This window comes from Cercospora beticola, chromosome 7, assembly GCF_033473495.1.
Source record: "Cercospora beticola chromosome 7, complete sequence".
Classification (NCBI taxonomy): domain Eukaryota; kingdom Fungi; phylum Ascomycota; class Dothideomycetes; order Mycosphaerellales; family Mycosphaerellaceae; genus Cercospora; species Cercospora beticola.
In genome coordinates, this window is record NC_088941.1 from 1,050,104 (window position 1) to 1,072,096 (window position 21,993).

At 52.6% G+C, this 21,993-nt stretch overlaps 10 protein-coding genes across 10 annotated transcripts; 6 read left to right on the forward strand and 4 right to left on the reverse strand.

Annotated features, from left to right (window-relative positions):
• Positions 1-72: 72 nt before the first annotated feature.
• RHO25_010668 (uncharacterized protein) lies at positions 73-642 on the reverse strand (the record flags this gene model as incomplete). Its single annotated transcript, XM_023602430.2, has 1 exon — positions 73-642. The coding sequence occupies one exon, from the start codon at positions 640-642 to the stop codon at positions 73-75; it is 570 nt and encodes a 189-aa protein (XP_023451556.1).
• Positions 643-816: 174 nt separating this feature from the next.
• RHO25_010669 (uncharacterized protein) lies at positions 817-1,759 on the forward strand (the record flags this gene model as incomplete). The annotated part of the gene is made up of 2 exons (XM_023602429.2): positions 817-986; positions 1,201-1,759. The coding sequence occupies 2 exons, from the start codon at positions 817-819 to the stop codon at positions 1,757-1,759; spliced, it is 729 nt and encodes a 242-aa protein (XP_023451470.1).
• Positions 1,760-2,361: 602 nt separating this feature from the next.
• Positions 2,362-3,669, reverse strand: RHO25_010670 (uncharacterized protein; the record flags this gene model as incomplete). The annotated part of the gene is made up of 2 exons (XM_023602428.2): positions 2,362-3,498; positions 3,553-3,669. 2 exons carry the CDS (start codon positions 3,667-3,669, stop codon positions 2,362-2,364), a joined length of 1,254 nt encoding a protein of 417 aa, XP_023451469.1.
• A 194-nt stretch (positions 3,670-3,863) lies between these two features.
• RHO25_010671 (uncharacterized protein) lies at positions 3,864-6,803 on the forward strand (the record flags this gene model as incomplete). The annotated part of the gene is made up of 1 exon (XM_023602427.2): positions 3,864-6,803. One exon carries the CDS (start codon positions 3,864-3,866, stop codon positions 6,801-6,803), a length of 2,940 nt encoding a protein of 979 aa, XP_023450630.1.
• Positions 6,804-8,163: 1,360 nt separating this feature from the next.
• RHO25_010672 (uncharacterized protein) lies at positions 8,164-9,681 on the forward strand (the record flags this gene model as incomplete). Its single annotated transcript, XM_023602426.2, has 1 exon — positions 8,164-9,681. One exon carries the CDS (start codon positions 8,164-8,166, stop codon positions 9,679-9,681), a length of 1,518 nt encoding a protein of 505 aa, XP_023451473.1.
• A 1,893-nt stretch (positions 9,682-11,574) lies between these two features.
• RHO25_010673 (uncharacterized protein) lies at positions 11,575-13,632 on the reverse strand (the record flags this gene model as incomplete). Its single annotated transcript, XM_023602425.2, has 2 exons — positions 11,575-11,775; positions 11,833-13,632. The coding sequence occupies 2 exons, from the start codon at positions 13,630-13,632 to the stop codon at positions 11,575-11,577; spliced, it is 2,001 nt and encodes a 666-aa protein (XP_023451472.1).
• Positions 13,633-13,997: 365 nt separating this feature from the next.
• RHO25_010674 (uncharacterized protein) lies at positions 13,998-15,257 on the forward strand (the record flags this gene model as incomplete). Its single annotated transcript, XM_023602424.2, has 1 exon — positions 13,998-15,257. One exon carries the CDS (start codon positions 13,998-14,000, stop codon positions 15,255-15,257), a length of 1,260 nt encoding a protein of 419 aa, XP_023451471.1.
• A 980-nt stretch (positions 15,258-16,237) lies between these two features.
• Positions 16,238-17,844, forward strand: RHO25_010675 (uncharacterized protein; the record flags this gene model as incomplete). The annotated part of the gene is made up of 2 exons (XM_023602423.1): positions 16,238-16,305; positions 16,362-17,844. The coding sequence occupies 2 exons, from the start codon at positions 16,238-16,240 to the stop codon at positions 17,842-17,844; spliced, it is 1,551 nt and encodes a 516-aa protein (XP_023451477.1).
• A 378-nt stretch (positions 17,845-18,222) lies between these two features.
• On the forward strand, positions 18,223-18,651 carry RHO25_010676 (uncharacterized protein; the record flags this gene model as incomplete). The annotated part of the gene is made up of 2 exons (XM_023602422.2): positions 18,223-18,262; positions 18,314-18,651. 2 exons carry the CDS (start codon positions 18,223-18,225, stop codon positions 18,649-18,651), a joined length of 378 nt encoding a protein of 125 aa, XP_023451476.1.
• A 628-nt stretch (positions 18,652-19,279) lies between these two features.
• Positions 19,280-21,416, reverse strand: RHO25_010677 (uncharacterized protein; the record flags this gene model as incomplete). The annotated part of the gene is made up of 2 exons (XM_023602421.2): positions 19,280-20,395; positions 20,481-21,416. The coding sequence occupies 2 exons, from the start codon at positions 21,414-21,416 to the stop codon at positions 19,280-19,282; spliced, it is 2,052 nt and encodes a 683-aa protein (XP_023451475.1).
• Positions 21,417-21,993: the final 577 nt, after the last annotated feature.

Genomic DNA, 21,993 nt, shown 5'->3' on the forward strand with positions numbered 1-21,993 from the left:
AATGGGACTTCATTTGCGATCGGAAGCGTCCCTTGCAGTACCTGCGAACAGACGTGCAGCTGATGACTTCGATCAGCATGCTATGCAGAGGTCATGGAATCCTTCAACCAGTTCTTCCAGCTCTAGTGCTCCAAATGGCTTGCCGTTCCTCATTCGGACGAGTTCCGCAAACGCGAATTCCAGTTCCTTCACGGGACTGAGCTGTGCAGTGCTGGCCAAGACTGTTTCGTCTCCGATCCTCATCGTGCCCGAACGCAAGTCGAACAGAGCTACGAGCCATCTCTTCTGCACCATATGGCCGAACGGGATCTGTACCCAGCCGCGAAGTTCGAGGTGGCGGATATGTTGCACTTGAGTTCTGCCAACGCCGTGAATCCAGCGATGAAAAGCATCGTAGAGACCTTCAGCAGAGATCTGAGCCATGAATGTGTTACCGGAGTAGAACCTGGAAAGCGACTCCTCACGGAGTTGCCTGTTCACTCTGCATATTGCAGGAGGATAGGCAGAGACGCCTTCTTTGTAGTTGTGCCATGACTTGTGTAGGGTGGAAAGTTCGACAGGAGCGATGAGAACGTGCGATAGAATCTCATCGCGTAGCTCTCTTGGTAGACCAAGCAGACTTGCTCGCGAGTGCACTTCCATTTGGCATCACGCGACATCAAAGTCTTGGAAGCGAAGTGTGAGAGCGGTGGAAAGATGGCCTTAATGCCCCAGGCACTCAACACGTGATCGTCGACTTTGCGGGCACAGAATTTCAACTTCCATTTCTGTGACCGCGCCCGCCGAACACATTTCGACCTCACCATATCCGCAAACATGGGCGTCGCCTTCGATTACTACCCGGACCGACCGGAGAACATTGACGCGATCTTGAACGGCCTCGACCGCTACAACCCAGAGACGACCGGCGTTTTCCAGGACTACGTTGCTTCACAATGCGAAAATCAGCTCTACGATAGCTACGCGAATCTGGCGCTTCTAAAACTGTGAGTGGACACCACTTTCCTATGATGAGGAGGGAGATGGATACAAGATGAATAAACATTCCACGTTTCCTATTACCTGAGCCCCAAAAAGGCCTTGAAGCGCATGTATATTAGCTCTAACTGAACACCTCTCCCTCCTTCTTCATGATACTCGAGCGCGATATCAGATTATAGGATGCGAACATCCACTGACACATTCTGCTCCCGATTCTAGGTACCAATTCAACCCGCACCTCGCCCGCGACGAGACCATCACCAACATCCTCGTCAAGGCCCTCACCGTTTTCCCCTCACCAGATTACAGCCTATGTCTGTCTCTTCTCCCAGCTCACGTTCTGCAAAAGACGGCAACATCAGGACCCCCGGCTTCAGGATCCCTCGCCGAAATCGTTCAACATCTCGGCGTCCTACACAGCCAACTGAACAACGCACAATACTCGCAATTCTGGGAGACACTATCCGATGATGACACCTACGCGGACCTGACCGCAGATGTCGCCGGGTTTGAAGACACCATGCGCGTTAGAATCGCCGTTGTTGTCTCACAATGCATGCAAGAAGTTGGCCGCGACGTGTTGGAGTCATGGCTGAACATTTCTGGCGGCAAGTTCGAGGGCTTCATCAAGGAGGTCTGTGGCTGGACTATTGAGGGCAACACTGTGAAGGTGCCTCTGAACAAGGAGAACGAGGCACGCAGTGTGGTGCAGAGGGAGACCGTCAAATTTGACCAGTTCTCAAGGATGATCAAGAGGGCATATGAGCAGCCAGCATAGATGAGAGTGGAGACTGGGCTTGATACCCCTACTATGACATGGGCAGCGCGGCGTTCAGGTTGGGATGACTAAAAGCGGACCGTGATCAGGTCTGGCATGATTTGATGGCATGAAGATGATGGCGATGAGGCCTGAAGTACGACATACGGCTAGAAAAGCTAGTAGGCTGGTGTGCCGCACCTTATGCTGCCGCCCAAAGCCTCTTGGGCACATGGCAATCAGGAACGAGTTGTAGGCGACTGGACCGCACTCAACAGACCCTCCGAGACATACTTAGAATTGCTCGCAGGACAAGTTCAGCGTTGCTCAATCAATCGGTCCGAGGCACATCATAAGTCCTATTGCCATATTCTGCATAGCAATGCTCAAAGCGTTGCAGTATTCAGCATACTTCAGCTCGCATCAGTCATTCCAATCGGCTTGAGGCGGTGTCAAGAGCCTTGATAGTGGGGTCTTACCCTCGATCGAGAAATCTTGCTGCAGAAGGCGAAGATAGTGCGAGCTACCCACTAACAGCATCGTAGACGACGGCGATTGGCGCCTTGTCAAGGGCAGATAGAACTTCGACAGCTTCAATTTTGTCCCATCCGTGCTCTTCATGCTCAAGCCTTTTTGACTTCCAGCTCCTCCCATTGCACCCCTACCCATTCCTCAACGTAGCCAACCTCGCCTTCCTTTTTCCCTCGTGCCTGGCAGTCTTTCGAGCAAGCTCCCAGCAGAATCGTTCCCCAGTCCATCCCATCCAGGCCCAATTCCTCAGCCTCAAGCTCCGTGATAGCGTGCGGCGTCAATTGCAACTCGAACACTCTTTCCGCTCCACAATTCGTGCACCTTGGGATCTTGCCTCCACTCGCCCCTCCTACAACTTTGACCTTAGCGTCTTTACCTTGCGAAGGGTTCGGGTCTAACAGCTTGCCCACGGCATCCTTCTTGCTATACAGCAAAGGCTGCCCATCGTATTCGTACCGCAGAACTTGTTCGGGGTTTTGTGATAAGCGATCTGCAAACTTCTGGAATGTCTTGTCCATGCTCGATTCGAAAGCATCTTTCATGTCTTTCTCGCCAGCTGCGCTGCTGCCTTCAACATTGTCGACGCGAACGTTCTGCGGAATGTCGTTGGCGGGTGTGGCATCGATGTACTCTTTGTCGGCATCGATGTAGTAGGTAGGGTAAGGTTCTGGAAACGCGGAAATCTCGGGCCAGGGTTGGGAGGGACCGACTGGTTGTGTCAGCTCGTCCTCTGTTGGTGAGGCTAGACGGGCTTTTTCTGCGAAAGTTTGAGGAAGGCTTTCTGAGGGCGTGGGCTCTGCTGGCTTCTGGGGTGGTCTGGCGGCCAGCGATGAGGCTGAGGCGAATGGATTGGCGTTTGCAGAGCTGCTGCTCCCAGGTGCGGCAAACGGGTTCGCCTGTGCACTTGACGTTGACTTGACGCCAAATAGTGTGTCGCCCAGATTCGTGGCAGGTTGTGGTGCGGGAGCTGATTTGTCTTCCTTCGTAGTGCCAGCAGTAGCAGACACTGCCTTGACAGCGGTCTGTCTGGTCGCCCTGAACCCTCTGACAGAGCCGTCCTTCCTTCTACATGCCTTTCTTCTGCAAGCCCACACATATAATCTCCGCTCGTGGCCAGGAAATCGATCTGGCAGATCAGCGTTGAGCTGAAGGAGTAAATTCATAAGACCATTGCAGACTTTGCACTTTGCGAGAGCCCCATCAGGGACACTCTTCCCATCTAGCCATATCTGTATCCAACTCTTAGCCAACGACTTGGATGTGTCTCATTCTGGTTGTCGTACCGGATGTCCACCAAGTTGGGAGAAATCGTCGACTGTAGACTCCTTCGAGACATAGCCGAGCAGCACGTTAGTCTCAATGTCGTCTGCGCCTGAAGAATCGCTGTCGTAGTCGGCCATCGCTGCAAGATGTGTTTGTGAACGAGCACAAGATTTTGTGCAAGTTTCTGATGACGTGAATTGACTTCGGGCTCCTCGTCTCGAGGCCCGTGATCCTTGGCAGGCGCGCGCGTCTAACTTCACGCGTCTCAAATGATAAGCCCCTGGTGGCCGGCTCCGTGATTCCTGTTCACAGAAGCCATCTCGGTGTAATCATGGCTTATCCATACCTTCGTGATGAACTTCGCTGCATGAAGGGACCACCGGCCATACGACCAGAAGATGCGGTTGTCGACTCCAAGAACGCGGATCCTCAATTGTCCGCGCCATTCTTCCGACTACCCCAAGCCATACGCAAGACTATCTACTCTCATGTCTTCGGCAGCGGCCTTATACATGTGTTGTCCCGCGAATGTGAATCATCAGACAGATGGCTCCCCTATCATAGCGGTCTAACGACACTAAATTGGCCCGGCAACAAGAAAGTACGAGAGTACCGCAAGAACACGTACGCCATCTGTCAATATGATGATTGGGATCGATATTATGCACTGAGTAAAAGGTGCAACGCGTCTGCAGAATCCGGCCAGTTCCACTTTGGTTGCCATTGCCCGAACGACGTAGGCGGAGCCGATTACGAGCAGAGGCATTCCAGATGTCTGCGACCGATCCGCGACCTTGAAGCTGGCGATTACACCTCCTTATGCGATTTTGGGGAGTGGGTGCAAACACAGCGAGATTCTGGTCATGTCCGCGAAGATTGTGAAGAGTGCAAAGATGTTTTGGCCAGTCAAATGAAACAGTTCGGCCCTGCGAAAGTGGGTGGCTTGGCCAAACTCCATGGGAGTACTACTTTCCCCCTCAAGCTTCTCCAAGTATGTCGGACGATATACGCCGAAGCCTTGCAGACCCCATACAAGCAGTACACGTTTCACTTCACCAATTGCCACGCGGTTGAACAGTTCGCAGGCCGCGTACTCACACGCCGTCAAGCTGAATCTGTTAGCTCGGTCCAAGTCGACGATCTTTATGGCTACAAGGATCTCTTCACGCTTCAGCGTAGCTTCCCGAATCTGAAACAACTCAGAGCTTCCAGCCATCTACCACAATTCTTCGAAGAGAAACGCTGGGACAACGCAGTCGCATTCCTCGGTGGCAATCATTTGGAGAAAGTTGACCTCTTCCGGAGCAGGAGCGTTATCAATGAGGAGGAGGGTCAAATGTACGATTTCACTGAGAAATTCCTTGTTTGCAAATCCATCAGCGCGGCCAGAGCATTGGTGGAATCGTTGGAGGATGCATACATGGTGGAGAGATTTCGGGAACGCATGGTCTTCCTGAGCCTGACAGATGATCACGTTCAACGTCACGCAACGTGTGCTCCAAAATCGGTCGTCGCTCGCAAGCTCCCAGCTCTGCGGCCCGCACAAAATGTTGCCAATGGTTACCGATCTGAACATGAGCTGGAAATTGATCGCCTCAAAGCGGAGCTTGCAGACGCTCGCCATCAGATCTCCATATTGAGGCGAGGCAGCGAAGGACGCATGCTGGAGATGTCGAGCACTTCGGGAATCGTAGAACTCTGTCCATTCTCGACCATCCCTGTAGAGCTTCTTGCGAGGATATTCTCCTTCTTGGACCAACGCGCAGATATTGCAAGCTGTCGGCTCGTTTGTCGCGACTTCCGCGAGCATAGCTCGCCTTTTCTCATCACGGAGGTCGTCTATGCGGCACGCGCAGAGGCTATAGCGCGCTTGATCGATGTTGCAGAGCATCCCTACTTCAGCAAGCATGTGACTACCCTTCTGTACGACGCGAGCTTTTACGATGTTGATGTAGCAGACGAACCTTCGAACTACACAGATTTGGTTCACGAACAAATCGAAGCTTTTTCTACTCATGATCTTTCAGGCAGGAGTGAAGCATATCGCGATCTGTGGCTTCGCATGAAAGATGCCACACCCGAGCACCAGAGGCATATGTTCCCAGGGCCACCAGAGTCGAAAACCCATAGGCGAGATCCAACCTTCATCCTGTACCAAGGTCTTTTCGAATATGCTATGGCATTCGAAACCCAGAACGATATTTACGAAAGCGACTTGCCCAAAACTTTGTTCGAGTTCTTGTTCTCCAGCCTGCCGAAACTGCGTCACGTACGCATGGGAGATTGGCGCAATCTAGCCCGCGCAGGCGAAAATTTCGCCGATCTGCGTTATCGTCTATTCGGCAAGATGCTAGCGCCCACCATTCGCGGTTTGGAGACTCAAAATGAATCTACCTGGCCAGATTTTCTCTTCCTCCTCGAAATGTGCTGCTATAGCTCTCACGGGGCCTTACAGAGCATCTCTATTAGCGATCACCCATATGACATGGACTCGGACATGTACAAGGGTTATGATCATGACTACAACTCCAGACTTGCTGTTCCCTTGGATACGAACTTCGACCTTCTGCTCAGTGACGATGACCCCTTTGAAAAGCTGGCTGGCCTCAGATCCTTACAGCTGCCCTTGAATATCTGGCATGGCTGGACAGCAGAAAAGAGAATTGCTGAATTTATCTACTACTGTCAAGATAAGAGCTTTGTACGGCCGTTATTACAAGCTTGCTCGGCCACACTGGGGTCTCTGGAACTCATAGCCGAAGACGGCGGTCTGCTTGCGACCACTATGGGAGTCGAATATTTCGACACTGACGATGTACTTCGGAATGGTGGGCTGTTCCTCGCGAACTCGCTATTCCCTGTCCATTTCACAGCACTCAGGTCACTGGAATTGCGCGGATGGTTGTTTACAGAGAAGGGTATCACAACTTTTCTGAGCACTGTGCGCAGCACACTTCGAGAATTGCTTCTGCTCGACAATGTTCTGCTCCACAACTCGGGACGATTGGCGAAATGGGGAGGTGTTAACATGCACCTGCATGGCGTGCAAATCGATAACTTCCTGCACAGTCAAGATGAGCGCCCGTACAAACTTGATCTAGAAAAGACGTGGCTCGCCGGTCGACGCAATCTCTTGACGCCTCGCAAGCTGGTCAAGCATAGAAGGAACCCCGACGCGACACGATTGCTGTACGGTACCCCTGCAATGGAGAATTGGAAAGACTACATCCTTGGTGATATCGATTTGCAGATCTTCGACGGGCCATTGTGAGATATCGCATGACCCGAAATAGTTCTGTCGACTTTGTATGGATGTGAAGTTTCACTTCTGCCCCGGCGAAGTGTTTTCAAAGGAGCTTTTCACGGTCATCACTCGGAGCTTGAGAGGGATCCGCAGGCACAACCGACATAGTCGGCAAAGACTCAGCATACGAGACGAGACCAACACGAGGCACGCACGTGTCTGCATTGTAGCCGTTTAGTCGATTCCCTCAAACAGACAACCAGTGTCGCTCTCCATGCATGCTGCACAAAAGTGTTCGGCTGGACTCGAGCCTTGGAAGATTCCACTAACTTCTTTATGTCGTGGCCTGCGAAGAGTATAGCTTGGATACCTTATGTTTCGAGGGAAAACAAATCACCGGCGCACGGGACAACAAGTCAATCGAGTATCCTGTAAGCACATTGGGTCGCACTCTTGCCACTACCTTGGACCTCTATCGTCCTTATTTGGCATATGCTTGCCGGCCAGAGTCATACGTGGCAGGCTCTAGAACTTACAGCGGCACATGGGAAGACCGAAGAGTCAAATATAGCTGCGCTGCCGACTTCTAGTTGTCAGTGGCGCGTGTTTTGTATCGAAGTTTCGAGACATCCACCGTACACAAAGCCACTGCTTTGTGAAAATGCCATCAGAAAAGAAAGCATACAGTCATGGGAGCAATGACTTTAGGAGCGCGAGCAAACATTCGAGATCGTATTTATCCAGGACGCCGGCGCGCTCAGATCCACCAGCAGACAGGTTCGCCTGCTCACTACTGCTTACATACTGTGCTAAGCACATTTTCCTGACCTCATGTTTTCATACCTTGATCGACAGGTCTTCGCTTGGCTTAGACATCAGCCCGCTTGGAGAAACTCTAGGAGACCTATTGGTGTACAGAGCAAAGAGGCCACCCATAACAATCCTATCTTGGCATGCTTCGCCAATCTGGCTTCAACATTCACTCGCCTCTTCAGAAGCACACGTCTCGATCATCACGAGCAGCGAAGTGCAGCTCCCTCTTTCGTTGGTACACCCCAAGCCCTGGAGTGATTATCTCATGGCGGATCTATGTCGCTTGCTTCCCTTCAGAATAGGGGAGCATACGTCAGACCATGGTGAACAAGAAGTAGCAAACATTCAAGCTTTGCTATTCACTTCCGGCTTTGCTTCGATTGCGGGTGATTGTGGGACCAGTGAACAGCAGCCCTCGAGCAATCGCACAAACCTCTTATATTCGAACATTGGATCGAACCTCGACTTCTTCTATACACACATCAACGTTTCGGCCGCCGACTTCGACGCTCCACACTCAGCACTAGACTACATATAACACACTCTCGCCTCTCTTCTTCTTATTACCGACATCATGGCGCCTAAGAAGAGGACCTACTCGAATGTCTCCCAGAGCTCTGACGACGAGACCACCAACGTCTCGAGTAGAGCAGCACCAGGGCTATCATCTGGTGCCCTTTCCGCACCAGCAGCAGCTGCACCGCACAATGGGCCCGCAGCTCCTCAAGCGGCACACGCATTGCCAATCACAACTCCGACGAGGCCGGCCGCCTCACCCCTGACGAAAAGCCAGCAGAAGCGTCTAGGGATGAGCAATTTCAGCAACCCCGAAGGCGGACCGACTGCTAGGGGCTCCAGCTACGGTTACGAAAATCGTATGCCAATCGACGGGCACCCTGACTTCCTAAACCCGGTGCAGCGCGCAGAGGTGGAGCGGCGCAGAGCAGCGGAATCAATGGCATCGGCTTCACAACAGCCAGGAATGTCGAGTACAAGTACGTTCAATGTACCAAATACTCCAACGCCTCACCAGCAAGGCACTCGAGTGCAGAACCCACTCACGCAGACACCTTCGAGTCAGCCGTACTCGAACGTTTTCCACAACCAACCACCAGCTATCGGTCAATATGGCGCAACGTCCTTGCCAAGACCTACGGTCGGTGATCCATCTGGCGCTTTCCAGCCCAGCCCTCTGCCTCGCTCAGGCTTGTATGGCAACCACAATGCGGGTATTCGTCCTGCTGGGTCATCAGCCCCGACATGGCGCGGCTCGAGCTACGCAAACTCAGACACGCATGACGGCAGTGATGCTGCATCTCGGGCGCCTTCTCGTGCGGCTGGGTTGGCAGCGCTCTCGAACATTCCTGGCGATCCTGCCTATAACCCGCCTGCAGTACCGAGCATCCGGGGCGGCGCATACTGGACCTCCAACGCTGCGACTGGTGCTCGAGACGACCCTTTCACCTCTGCACACACCATGTCTTCAAACTGGCCAGAGGTTGCTGGTTCACAGCAGCAAACTGGCAGCACTGGCTCGCTCTACAATCAGCAGCCTGCACTCCAACAGCCTTGGCATGCTCAGAGCTATCAAGCAGGCACCCGCTTGCCGGGCATCGAGAGGCAAGGTCGTGGAGACGCGGGCTTCCGTGGTGCAACGACAGCTCGGGCTGATGATGTACCGCAACATCTCCTGCGTCCTTCGAACCAGCACGATGGCTTCGAGCCCCCGTTCGCGCCCACGAGCCGCACGAACGATCCCATTGCCGACCGTCATCCTCATACCGAGCCACACGTGCCGTCAGACCTCAACCAAGAATTTGACTGGCGTGTGTCTCCCAATCCCGATTTGGACGACGTGGTAGCGCGAGCTTCCACGGCTGTGCCAGCCCGCGATGCTCATGCGCGCCCTGAAGATGATCCATCAGAGGCGCAGCAAGAGCCTGAGATGACGCAGGCCGATGACTCTGCCGATAGTCAAGCGCAGCAAGCTCAATCATTCAGCCCAATCAACACTGGAGCTGCGCCTTCTGGACATGGAGACACGAGCGATGTGGGCGCTGCTACGCATGCGCAGGAGGCCTTCTCGGGATAGTATCTCGTCGAGTGCGTTCACTGCCATGCGGAGTACGAATTGGGCGAAGACCACGAATGCACGCGGTCGGAGGATTGAGTACGAGGTGCAAAGCAGATGGGTGAGCGAGCAAAGCTGTTGTACGGGCAAGTGGTTCAGGGCTGAGTGGGTAATGCACGGGTAGAACTGATTGTACAGTGCAACGCCACATTGATGTCTCAAAATTAGGAGGCATCAAAAGCGCGCATGGGGACGCAGACGTATGGAAACAGCAGGTGTGGCATGGCTTAGAGATGGCATAGGCGGCCGTAAATGAATGATAACCCTACATCGTATTGAAGATTTGCTTCGCACCAATTTTCTCACTCAGTCTTCAGCTCTCCGTTCCAACGTGATGATAAATGCCCATGCTCAGGGCAATGCAAACAGTCCGAATGTCACCACTTCCAGAGCATGACCTGTCCCGAGCACAACAGTTGCGAAACCAGACAAGACGTAACTTTTGGCCAAGCTTCGACGAATTTGCTAGATCAAGTGATTTCATTTTAGTGACACCGATTCTGGCAATGCTCCGGAAGTTGTCTCGAACATAATCAGCACATAACAGCGTGATAAAGAGGCATGGCTTGTTCCCTCATTTCACTACTGTGAGCACGGGGCTTCCACCAGTATACATCTCCCATTCCCTGTCATAAAGCATGGTTGTGTTGATGTCAAAGATGGTCTTCGATTCCTTCGATATTTCGTGCCAGAACAATGCTGCTGACAGATCAATCCACTTCTGACAACAGGCACGACATGGTCTGAAGAAGCCTTATGTTGTCGTAGATGGATAATGACTAATGTTCTATAGTAAGTGGGCTCGGACACATCGAACGTTCAATCTTTCTAATCTTTCAATGCACCTCAACGCTCACCAGATTCAAAAAAGAGCTCCTCTCAATGCTTGATTGAGCATTGGAGATATATCGGACGTGCAATGACAGACGCAGGATATTGTGGATCTACAAACGATTCGATAAACTTATCACACATCGCCCGTTCCGTCCTGGCAGATATACTAGCCGCTCCAGCCTCTCAGACTGCCGATATGCATCAAAGCTCCCATCATGGCGAGTTCTCTCTGACATAGATCTAGGCAGCGTTGGAGACGGATCATCAAGTTGATGCCGAAATCGCAAGGGTTATGCCGACACTTCACTCAAGTTCTCCATTTCATTCTGGCGGATATGCATGGCATCGATGCCTCTTCTTTCCACACGGCTTAACGATGGAAACAACGTCGACGACGGTATACGATGCCAGCTTATACAAAGCTCAGAAGCCAGTCATCAGATCGTGGATGAAATTGGCGAGGCTAGGTACAAGTTCTCAGTCTCCTCTAATTACTTCTCCATGCTGTTCAGAGGTCCCAGAAACCAAAATCAGTCGAAGTGCCAATAGCATCGACGGCAGGCTCTGACAGTAACTGGAGCATGAACCAGAAGAAAACGATCAAATCGTGTATAAATGAGGATGAAACGATCACCAAGATTTATGCACTCCAACAAGGTGAGTCCTTCAATCTCGTCGGCCCTTAATGCTGCTTAAGCATCTCTGAATGGTGTTCCATAGCAGTGCACATAGTATCGACGGCAGTCTGCGCCATTGACTGGTATCAAAGTTAGAGGTAGACTGTTGAGTTGTGTTGTACGATGGAGGAAGGCCTCAACACATTGCTGTAAACTTCCGTAAAGTTCCTCTTTTCTTCTCGTCATCGTCCCAACACAGTCCAAGCGTCTCAGGATTGTCGTTCGAAACAATGCGAACAGCATGGAAGACTGGTCGTGACAGCAGCTGATGCAAATGGTAGAGATAGATCATCAAGTCAGCATTTTCTCTATCTACCTGTCCATCTGTCCTCTTCAACTTCTCTTATGACACTCCCAGCCCATTTATCTCACCCTGCTCGTTCTTCTGCTGCCCACCAACAGAATAGCTTGCTCTCCATCGCATCTTGACGCTCGTTCCTTTCCCTCGCTCGGCACCCTGTAAGCGGATCGTCTGTGTGATACCGTTCTGCTGGTTTGGTGCCAGGTTGCGACTAGATTGGGGCTCCAGCTTGAGCGTTAGGCCCTAGTGATCATGGAGATTAGTGACAGAAATGTGACAAATAGGGAAATCGCTGCTTACCTTTGTTACAGCTAATTGAAATGTCAGATCCGCGACAGGCTGTGCAGTAGAATTCGATATTCGGCTTTGAATGAGGATCTCGGTGTCGTTGGTACGGGACACGGCGAAGACGGTCTTGATGGAACTGTTGGTGACTGTGAGCTCGGCGGATTGGTCTGGCAGCGCGGAAGCGAATTCCCATTCGTCGTCCTGAGATGGTGCGGCCGGTGCTGACGTGCCGTTGCTGCTTCCCATGCCCAACAGGTCAATACCTGATGATGATGAGGGTGCCGGTGCTTTGGCGGGAGTCTGTTGAAAGGGAGAAGATTGCCGTGGAGGTGTGGATAGAGCTGCGAATGGATCGGACTTCTTCGCTTGGTGTTGTTGCAGGGATGCGGGTATTGGTGTCGCTGGTTTTGAAGGTGGCTGGGAATTGGATGGGAAAGAGCTGAAGAGGTTGAAATTCGATGATTGAGTAGGAGGAGGAGAAGCCTGCGGCGGAGCGGCTTTTTGTTGAGTGTTGAAGATCGAGTTGGCTGCTTGCGGCTGGTTGAACTGAGCCATGATGTCGACATTGCCATTCGGTGCTCCACCAAGAGAGATGCCTCCGCCTGAGCCATAGTTGCCATCGCCCATGTTCAGTCCAAGTAGATCGTCCTCTAGAGCGTTGCCTGTTTGCTTAGGTGCGGCCGGTGCAGAAGATGGCTGGGCTGCTTTGGACTGCTCGGCCGGTGCAGTATCTTCTGGCCCTCCAAAGTCAATCAAAGACAGCTCGCCTCCACCGCCTTGCTTCACACCAGCGCCACTGACGCCCAAAGTGCCCTTTGGAATGGCATTCGCGGCTTCCACGTCGCCCTTCTTGATCAGCTTATATCGCTCAATCGTCCGGTGTATTGAGTCGTTGATCTCAAACAGCTTGGCCACTGCCTCATGATCCTCACTTTCCTGCTCACACATCTTCTGGATCTTAGGGTGTGCGCTAGCCAAGGAATTCGCCAGCTCCTCGAACACATCTCCTTCTTGAATTTTCTCCCCAGGCTTGACATCCTGCATCATCTCTTCCAGCAACTTAGCCTTTTGCTGGATCTTGCCCACCTCCTCCGCTGCTTTGGCCCTGTAGTCTGTCTTGTGCCGCGTGTCGTACCCCGCCATGACCTTCATCAGCTTGTTGGCTTCTTGCAGATCGTGTGGTGTTCCTCGCCGGATCAGCTCCTGTAGTTTTGCACTCTGCGCCGCTTGCTCTTCCGCCTCCATCTCCTCCACGCTCTTGAGATTGTCGCTTGGATTGAGCACCGCAGCATCCTCGCGACTGATCTGCGGGAATTGGTAGCCTTTGTAGTGCAGCAGTCTGTGCATGTCCCGTATGAAGCCTAGATCCTCCTTATATTTGCTCGTCTCGCATATCGTCCTCCTCCATTCCTCAATCAGCTCCAGGATCCTGTTCTGTACGCGTGTGGTGCGGATGGGCGGGCGCTCTGGAAAGCGGCGCACGAGCTCATTGAGAAATTCCTTGGTAGATATCTGAAGGTGAAATGGGTATCCGCAATTCTTGACACAGATGTCCAGCAGCGACAATGCCAGGAGGGAGACATTGGGATTGCGGTGATTGATGTATTTAACAATGTCGACGGCAGCTTCTCGCGGAGCTCCTCCCTTCTTTGCATTGATCAGATCGGCGACCTCGAGGCACAGGGCCAGATTGGGCTCGAAGTTCTCGGGTGAGCAGGCTTGCTGGACGTATCGCTGCAGCTGAGACCCGGCGGGCTCCATGGGATATGCGAAGCGGTCGCGGGCGGCGTAGCGGGCGGAAGCAGCTTCCATACTGGCCGGAGGAGAGGCGCAATGCCTCTAGGAGTTGCCGCGAGCTACACTTTGGCAGTTTCAGAGCTTCAGCGCAAAGGCAATTCTATTGACAAGTTTCAGCAGCATCTGCCTTGTTACACACTCCAAGCCACGTTGTGTGCACAGCCAACAGCTAAGGGTTCACTTCGGGAGGGGCCGAAGCAGCGCCCGCCGATGAAGTCACCGACCAGAAATATGACCCTCACTTTCACATGAACCACCACACTCTTTCTTTGACCTAACTCTCTACTCGCCACACTTCCTGCGTGAACCAACGAAATTTTCGATCGATACTACCACAATCTCAGCTCGAACTTCCCACAGTCTCGTGAACCATCCGCACGATGGTCCGTCACAAAAAAGACTTCAAAGGCGCCAAGTCCAAGCACGGCGGCGGGCCCAAAACATACGCCCAGCACACGAACCCCGACAACCCTGACAGCACCACCCACAAACGGCCGCCCTACAAAGCCGCAGCATGGGATCTCAATCACTGCGACGCGAAACGCTGCTCCGGCAAACGGCTCATGCGACTTGGCCTGATGCGTGAGCTGCACGTTGGCCAGAAGCACCAAGGACTCGTCATCTCTCCCAAAGGAAAGACGTTATGCAATCCTTCCGATCGTGAGATTCTAGAGCAGTACGGTGCGGCCGTGGTTGAGGCAAGCTGGAATAGAATCGAAGAAGTCCCATTCAGCAGAATTGGAGGACCGAATCCCAGACTGTTGCCCTACCTGATCGCGGCGAATCCGACGAACTATGGTAAGCCATGGAGGCTGAACTGCGTCGAAGCGCTAGCTGCGACATTCGCGATCTGCGGTCATCTCGATTGGGCAGAGCAGATCCTCTCCACATTCAGTTACGGGCAGTCATTTCTGGACATCAACGAAGAGGTGTTGCAAAGATACGCAGAAGCAAAGGATGAAGAGGGTGTGAAGAAGGCAGAAGAGGATTGGTTGGCAAAGATCGAGAATGAGTGGAGAGAAGATCGCGAGGATCGGGAGAACAATAAGGAAGATGCTTGGAAGGGCGGCAACATGAATCGGAGACAGCCGATTGTGGGGAATGATTCGGATGGTGGGAGTGAAGAGGATAGTGGAGATGAGGATGAGGACAGCGACGCGAGTAGTTTGGGTGGCATACAGCTTGGTGGGCCGAAGCCTGGAGAGAAGGCGCAGGTTCATGGTAACACAGATGGTGACGACGAAGAAGAGGAACGTGATCCATATGGTTTGCCGCCCTCAGACGACGACGATGAGGAAGAGATGGCAGAGCTGCGAAGAAGAGTCCTAGCATCGAAACCGTTCTCGAATCCCTCGAAGCCTTCCGCGACCGAAGAGGAGAAGCTCGAACCTGAGCGAATACAACGACCTTCTGAAACGAAAAAGCTAGATTTGCCTGAAGATTCTGACGCCGAATCTGGGTCGGACATCGGAGGTGAAGACGATGAGTTTGATAACATCATGAATGCTGCTCCAGTCACAGATCGCGCTGGCATCACTGCCGCGCAAAGGAAAAGAGCCATGGAGAAGGAGGGCAAGCTCAGCGCGACGTTCAGCCGAGCTGTATTGGATGCTTCGAGTAAGAGCTTGGGGAAGCATTGAGATGATAGTTGGACAAACGCATTCAAATGCTAGGGAAGCAGATGCTGTTCACACAACGTGATTCTAACATTTTTCATGCCGAGCGAAGCGTGGCCTCTGATTACATTACTCCAGTATTTGGGGAATCACAAGCACCTGATGATGCATATTGCAGCATGAATCTCCTCTCAACTTTCTGAAGGAGCTTCGGAACACGATCCCTGTTGCGGATGACCATTGACGACTCATTTCTTGGCATACCATCATACAGTTCGTGGCCACATGCTGGACTTTGCCCCGTTTCCTTGTCAAGATGTCATGCACAGCCACCTACAGTCGCAGCCCTCACGATGCGCTGCCCCTATCCGGGTGAAGCAACAAGCTCGACAGTACCCAGCATGGTCCTGGAAGGTTATTCCGGCCGCCGGGCTTCCACCGTGCACCTTCTGCTGACGGACAAGACAAGTTCCTACATCGGCCGACGACAAGGCCCGCGCTGCAATGTCGGTCGCAAGGTTAACTTTGTTACGATCTGCCCCCAATGTCTCTGCCAACTCATGATTGCTTACCATGCACCAGGCTGTCTACGCCAAGTGATCTGCTGAGAGCACGACAAGATGAATAGCTACCAGGACTCTCCAGACAGACAGACGAAACAGTTGAAACAAACCAAGCGTGCCCCAGCCGCATCACACTGGAGATCCGAGCAAGCTGCCAGTCTACAACCCATACAAATCAGCTTCGTCCCCTGCTTAGCCGCGTGCGCTCGTGGCCGACAGTTTGCAACATCTGTTCTACCATCATGCGTAAGACTCCCTCTCTTCTAGCTGTCATGAGTATCACCATCCCCATTACCACATTCCTTGTCCTACTATCTCTCGCATGATTTCTGATCTTTCTCCCTATTCGTTTTCGAGCATTTCTGTAACACTGCGCGCCTTTGACAGGCGCCTTCGCATTTCTCTTACTTGACTATTTCGCTTCAATACAGCGCATACAAAATGCGATCACGGACGTCTTCTAGTCTCAATGGTGTAGATTGGAGGCCATGTACTACATCAGATACCGAGTAAGTAGAAACCGCCAATGTCCGAGAAGGCACTCTGCTAACTTCATGCTTCACAGAAAGTCTGGATCAGACACAATAAACACTGAACATACCTGGAGCACGGTTATTGCAAGTTCACTACAATACCTGATGCGGATCATCAAGCCCTCACACTACCTTCAATTGTCATCCAATTCGCAGCCGACAGATGCCAAAACTCCAACACGGCCAGTCTCAAGGACCGCCTCCTACGATGGTCTTCGAGGCATAGCATGCCTGATCGTGTTCAATTTCCACTTCCTCTACCCATACACCGACACCTCGAAACATGGCTGGGGAGCGGACAAGTGGAATATCTACATCCATCAATGGCCATTTATCTGTCTCTTAGTCCGCGGACGGGCTATGGTGACACTTTTCTTCGCAGTCTCCGGATATGTCCTGAGCTATGGCTTTCTCAAGGCGATGAGAGACAGGCAAGCCGACAAAGCCTTCTCGCGAATGGCATCTCTTGCAGTTAGGCGCTGGATTCGCTTGTATTTGCCGGCGACTATAACCACGGGCATGGTCTGCGTGACTGCATATTGGGGAGCTTTTGACGCAGGCCGCAAATTCCAGAAGACGCCGCTCTTGACAGGGACGCCGGAAGAGCACCCTCCGCGGAAGATGAGCTGGGATGCTCAGTGGGCCGATTACTGTATTATGTGGTGGAGGTGGTCTAATCCTTTTGATTGGAATTTCCACTGGGAGAATTACGATCCGCATACCTGGACGATACCCGCGGAGTTCAGATGCTCGATGGTGCTGTTCATTTTGTTATTGGCTGGTGCCGGCCTCAAGCAACGATGGAGACTTGGAATGATCTTTGTGGTCACAGCTGCTGCTTTGCGCTATGCCAGATGGGATGTGGCGACTTTTACTGGAGGCGCCTTGGTTGCTGATATTCATCAGGCTGTCTCGCATCGAAAACAGGAAGAGAGTCCCGAGCTTCCAACGACCGAAAGCGATCCTGAAGACGAGTCGCCGTGCTGTGAGTCTACGACCGGCCTGAAATGGCTCATCTTCTTCATAGCACTATACGTGCTCTCTTTCCCTGACAACAAAGCTCGAAAGACTCCTGGATTCAAAACTATGGCATATTATGTTCCAGCCAACTACTGGGACAAACAATTCTTTTGGCACGCCATGGCCTCCAGCGTTATCCTCTGGTCAGTCGAGCAGCTTCCTGCAATCCAGGATATCCTAAGTTCCGCGATTCCACAATACCTCGGAAGAGTCTCGTTTGCATTCTATCTGTGCCATGGACCTTTACTGCACTCAATAGGATTCGCTATGCAGCCAAAGATCTGGAAGTTCTTTGGGCATAAAACGCTTCCCATGTGGTGTTTCGGGTTGGCGGTGGGTTGGACGATCATGCTGGCGCTTTCGCTATGCACTGCGCATTTGTTCTATCGATTTGTTGATATGCCACTTGTGAGAGCGACGAGATGGTTGGAGAATTGTGCGAGAGATAAAATGGCATTTAAGCCTTTGAGGGAGGAAGAGAAGCATGCAAGTTAAATAGCTTGCCAAAAATTCAAATATTTCAGTGTTAACAGCAATGCCGTCTTTTCGTGCTCAGGTTTGGAAATCGTGCTGGGTCAACATGGTTGTTGCTATCTCATACTGGCCTCATCGCACCCTCAGTGATTGATCGAGTCGGCGATATCTAGCTGATACTTCAAGCCATGAGCATAGACGTAGGTTGATGGTAACTGCAGAGAACAGCAACCAGTGCTCAAAGTGAGGGAGTGCGATGGCATATCATGATGTAAAGTGGGCATCATCGCATGTATGACGCGAAAGATGTACTATTCGCATGCCTACGCGCAACACGATGCCCTTTCCATTCAGTTCATCTTCAGGAGTATCTGTATTCAGAGTACAAACAATTTCAAAATGTCGAGCAGATTCCTAGCACAAAGTGTCCGCCGAAGTGGTACGGCAAGTCCGAATCTCCTTCAATGCTCCTGCGCTGACAACATCGCAGGCTTCGCATCAAGCCATCGCGTATTTCCATCCACCTCGACGCGACTCGCTCATACCAGACCCGCTCAAGGCCGTGAACAGTACTCGGAGGATCCGGGTGTGGTGGCAGGCCGTGGCAACAAAGACCAGCTGAAGTCCGACACGACATCCGACGTCGAGACAGCTGGCGTCGAGAACCCGCACCAAGATGTCGGCCAGCAGCAAGCAGAAGCTCAGCGCACAGGATCCTCGACCAAGCTCGATAGCGACAGCGGTGGAAATGCGAAAGGTGATGAGCTGAAGAGGCCAGAAGGAACGCAGGAAGGACAAGAGAAGAAAGGCCCTCATCTGCCAATCTGAAGTAGAGAAGAAAATTGCAGCGCGCAAGCAGTAGTAGTGACCAGCTCCATCTCCATCTCCAGCGCCATCACCTCCATCTCATCCCGCCTGCAATCCTGCAAACCGTGAACATGATGAAGCGAAGCTCAAAAAGAGAGAAAAAAGGTATATAGCGGCCATCCCACAACCCCGATCCAAAGTGAAAATATGGACTCCACGCGATTGGTAGGAAAGACGGACGCAACGTTGCTCTACAGGGCCGGGAACGGAAGGAGGTTCATCGAGAACAAGAAACAACCCTCAGCAAGTCGCCGTAGCGAAGCCATGATTAAGTAACATGTAGTTACCTACTGATGTAGTGAAGAAAAGAAGAAGGTTTGCAAAGGGAGTGCGAGAAGTTTTTGTGTGCTTGCGGACGGAGTGCGGGCCGGTGGGATGCCTGGCGTGGGCTGGGGCTTGGCGGAAGTCGTGTGCCTGAATTTCTCTGGCCGGGCTTGGGTTGCGATGCGGGCTACCTGGAAGCACGGATGGTCAGCGTGAATGATCTTCACGCGAAGAAATGAGACAATTGAAGAACATGGTGATGGTTGTAAGAACATTAATTTGTTGTAGGATACACGCTCGCAGGCTATCGATGCACCCGACCCTCCTACTCGTCCACACTTCTCGAATCCGCTGCTGTCGACTCAAACAGCATGGGATCGATTTCGGGAAGAGTCTCGCGAGCCAGCTTCTCCCCTTCTTGCTTGCCACGCTCCACATTGACCAGGAACATTAATGGTATCGGAAGACCGATGAGAACTGCTAAGAACCAGAAAGCAGGGCGGATGTCGCCAGTAGCATCAGTAATAGCGCCGACTATGGCAGGGCCAAAGACACTACTACCTTTGTCAGTAATGGCGTAGAGTGCGTAGAACGCGGCTTCGCTCCCAGGCGGAATCAATTCGCCATAGAGACTTCGGCAGTAAGAACTCAGGCCGCCGAGGACAAGACCATAGACTGCTCCCAGCGGGTACATTTCCCACTGTTGCTGGAGTCCAAAAGAGCCATAGCGTTGGATGGCTGGGATGTAACCAAGTAGTCCGTACAGCGGAATGATTTCGAAGAGGCAGATGCAGGTGAGGATGGTCTGCGACGGTTTCAGTTGCATCATGCGCGATACTTTTGACCAGGTGAAGGCGCCAAAAATCCCAGAGATGGTAACAATGACATTTATCATAGCGAGGGCTGTCGACTCCATGCCGAGCGTGGTTTTGGCGAAGAGGATGGCGGTACCAGATACTGTGGCGATGGCGTCAGAAATCATGAACCAAGCAGCTAAGAACAGCAATACGTCTTTCAGTCGCCGAGCTCGGAGCATAGTTTTGTAGAGATTCCTCCAGGAATAGGTGATGTACCCTGTCCATGACCGGCCTGCTGCTTCCTTAGAAAGGGGTGGGCCTGGTCTTGGTCGCATCAGGAATGCGGCTGGAATCGTGAAGCACAGCCACCAGGTGCCAATCATGAACAGAACCAAGCGGAGAGAGAACAGGTCGCCGCCCATTGAAGCGAGCAGAAACACCGAAAGAATCTGGACGATCACAGCTGCAAGGTAGCCAATACCAATGCCGTAGGACGAGACCTTCGTGGAAAGCTGCATTTGCGGCGAGGGTGTGGATTGTGAAGGCGGGTATGGCTCAGTGTGTCCATCTGTTGGGAGCAGCGATGTAGTGGAGTCCAGTATCTCGGACGAGTCCGCCGGTCTCTGGTAGTTGTCTTCGCTGTACTAAAGAGCAAATCAGCAGCCGGCACCGCGCCTGCATCTGCTTCGAACTGCCACTGCACACAATGTTTGTAAAAAGAGGACTCACCTCGCGCTCGTGCGCCCAGTCCTGCTCATTTATCTGCCTCCTGCTCGTTGGTCGCACTGAAGGATGCCAGCGGACCAGCAGCGGCAAGAACGAGTTGAGCAGAACAAATGAAGCTCCAAAGCAGACATTCCCGATAATAGCCCAGATGCTGCCTAACAAATATACTCCTGGGGTGACGGGCAAGAAAAGCATGGTCGCCACTGCGCCGATTACCGCGAACGAGATCATGAGAGACTTTCGATATTTGCCGTGATCTGCTGCGCCAGACATGGTGACCACGAGGAATGCTTGGAGAAGTACTGACAGAGAGAAGGTGTACATAGCAAAAGAAGCTGTGTTCACCTCCATTCCCAGGATCTTGAAGACGCATTGTGCGCCTTTAGCCTTGTCATTGCTTGCTCGAGCGAATAGAGAACTGGTAGCGCCCACCAAAGACCGTCTGTCCAGACCTTGAGCTTTGCATGACTTGCTGTGATCATGCGCAAGCACTGCGGTTGAAGAAGCGCGCGCGAGATCCTCTAGGGTAATAGGGATGAAAGCGCCGAGACCGCAGACGACGAACACTTCGGCGGCAAACGAATACGTGTAGAAGCCCAGCAACTCCTTGTTAGAAGTCGGCCTGGTATCTTCGCCGGGGTACGAAGGCTCGGGCGCGTCGACAGGCTCTCCGGGACCCATTGTGGTGTCAAAGGATGACCGCTCGGAGCTGGTCGAGGGGGTTGAACGCTCGTCATCCGCGTCGTGGGCGTACTCCGATAGGAATGAGATCTGCCGTGAGACTGGCGGCTTGCCTTTGTCGAGGGACGATGTGTTCTCTTCTGCAAAGGTAGAATAGTCGTTGCCCGAATGCGTGTGATGTTGCTGTTGATGGTACAGATGTTCGACGCGTGAGGCGTGGGGTCGGAAGGTCGGCGGGCGACGCGGGTCCGGCACCATCGCTTGTCGGCTGCTCTTTCCTCAGTGCTCCAGCAGCGACGGGACGTGCTCCGCAGGCATCGTTGCAGTCCCCTATGGCACTCAACAGGCAGCGGAGCGGACGAGAGGAATGGTGAAGGAGGATCAGCAGGCTGGATCAGCACGTCTCGTGCGGTGCAGGCGGGCGTATCGCGATAAGACATGAGGAGACTAAGAATGGTGTGGTCGCCGGCCATGTGCCTCATGATCTCCAAGCTAGCTCGAGATTGCGTACGATGGGAGCGACCACGGGATGCCTGCTTTTGGTGCGCCGAACAGGCTTGTCCTCAGCAAGCTGCATATCCATACGGCCATGTTTGAGAGAAATCATTACGTTTGCTGTCGAAGGCGTATGCCTCCGCGGCGATAGTGTTGCACAACGCTACACAGATGAGATGTGAAGCCTGAAGGCCAGCAGTAGAGCTGCGTCGAAGCTCGCCGCTTGTCATGCAGCCACCGACTCGAGGGAGCTGTACGATTGACGAAGAACAAAGCATCGTCTGGCCTCATAGGACCTTTGTACCTAGCCTGGGAGAGTACAGTAGTTGCGCTCGGTAAT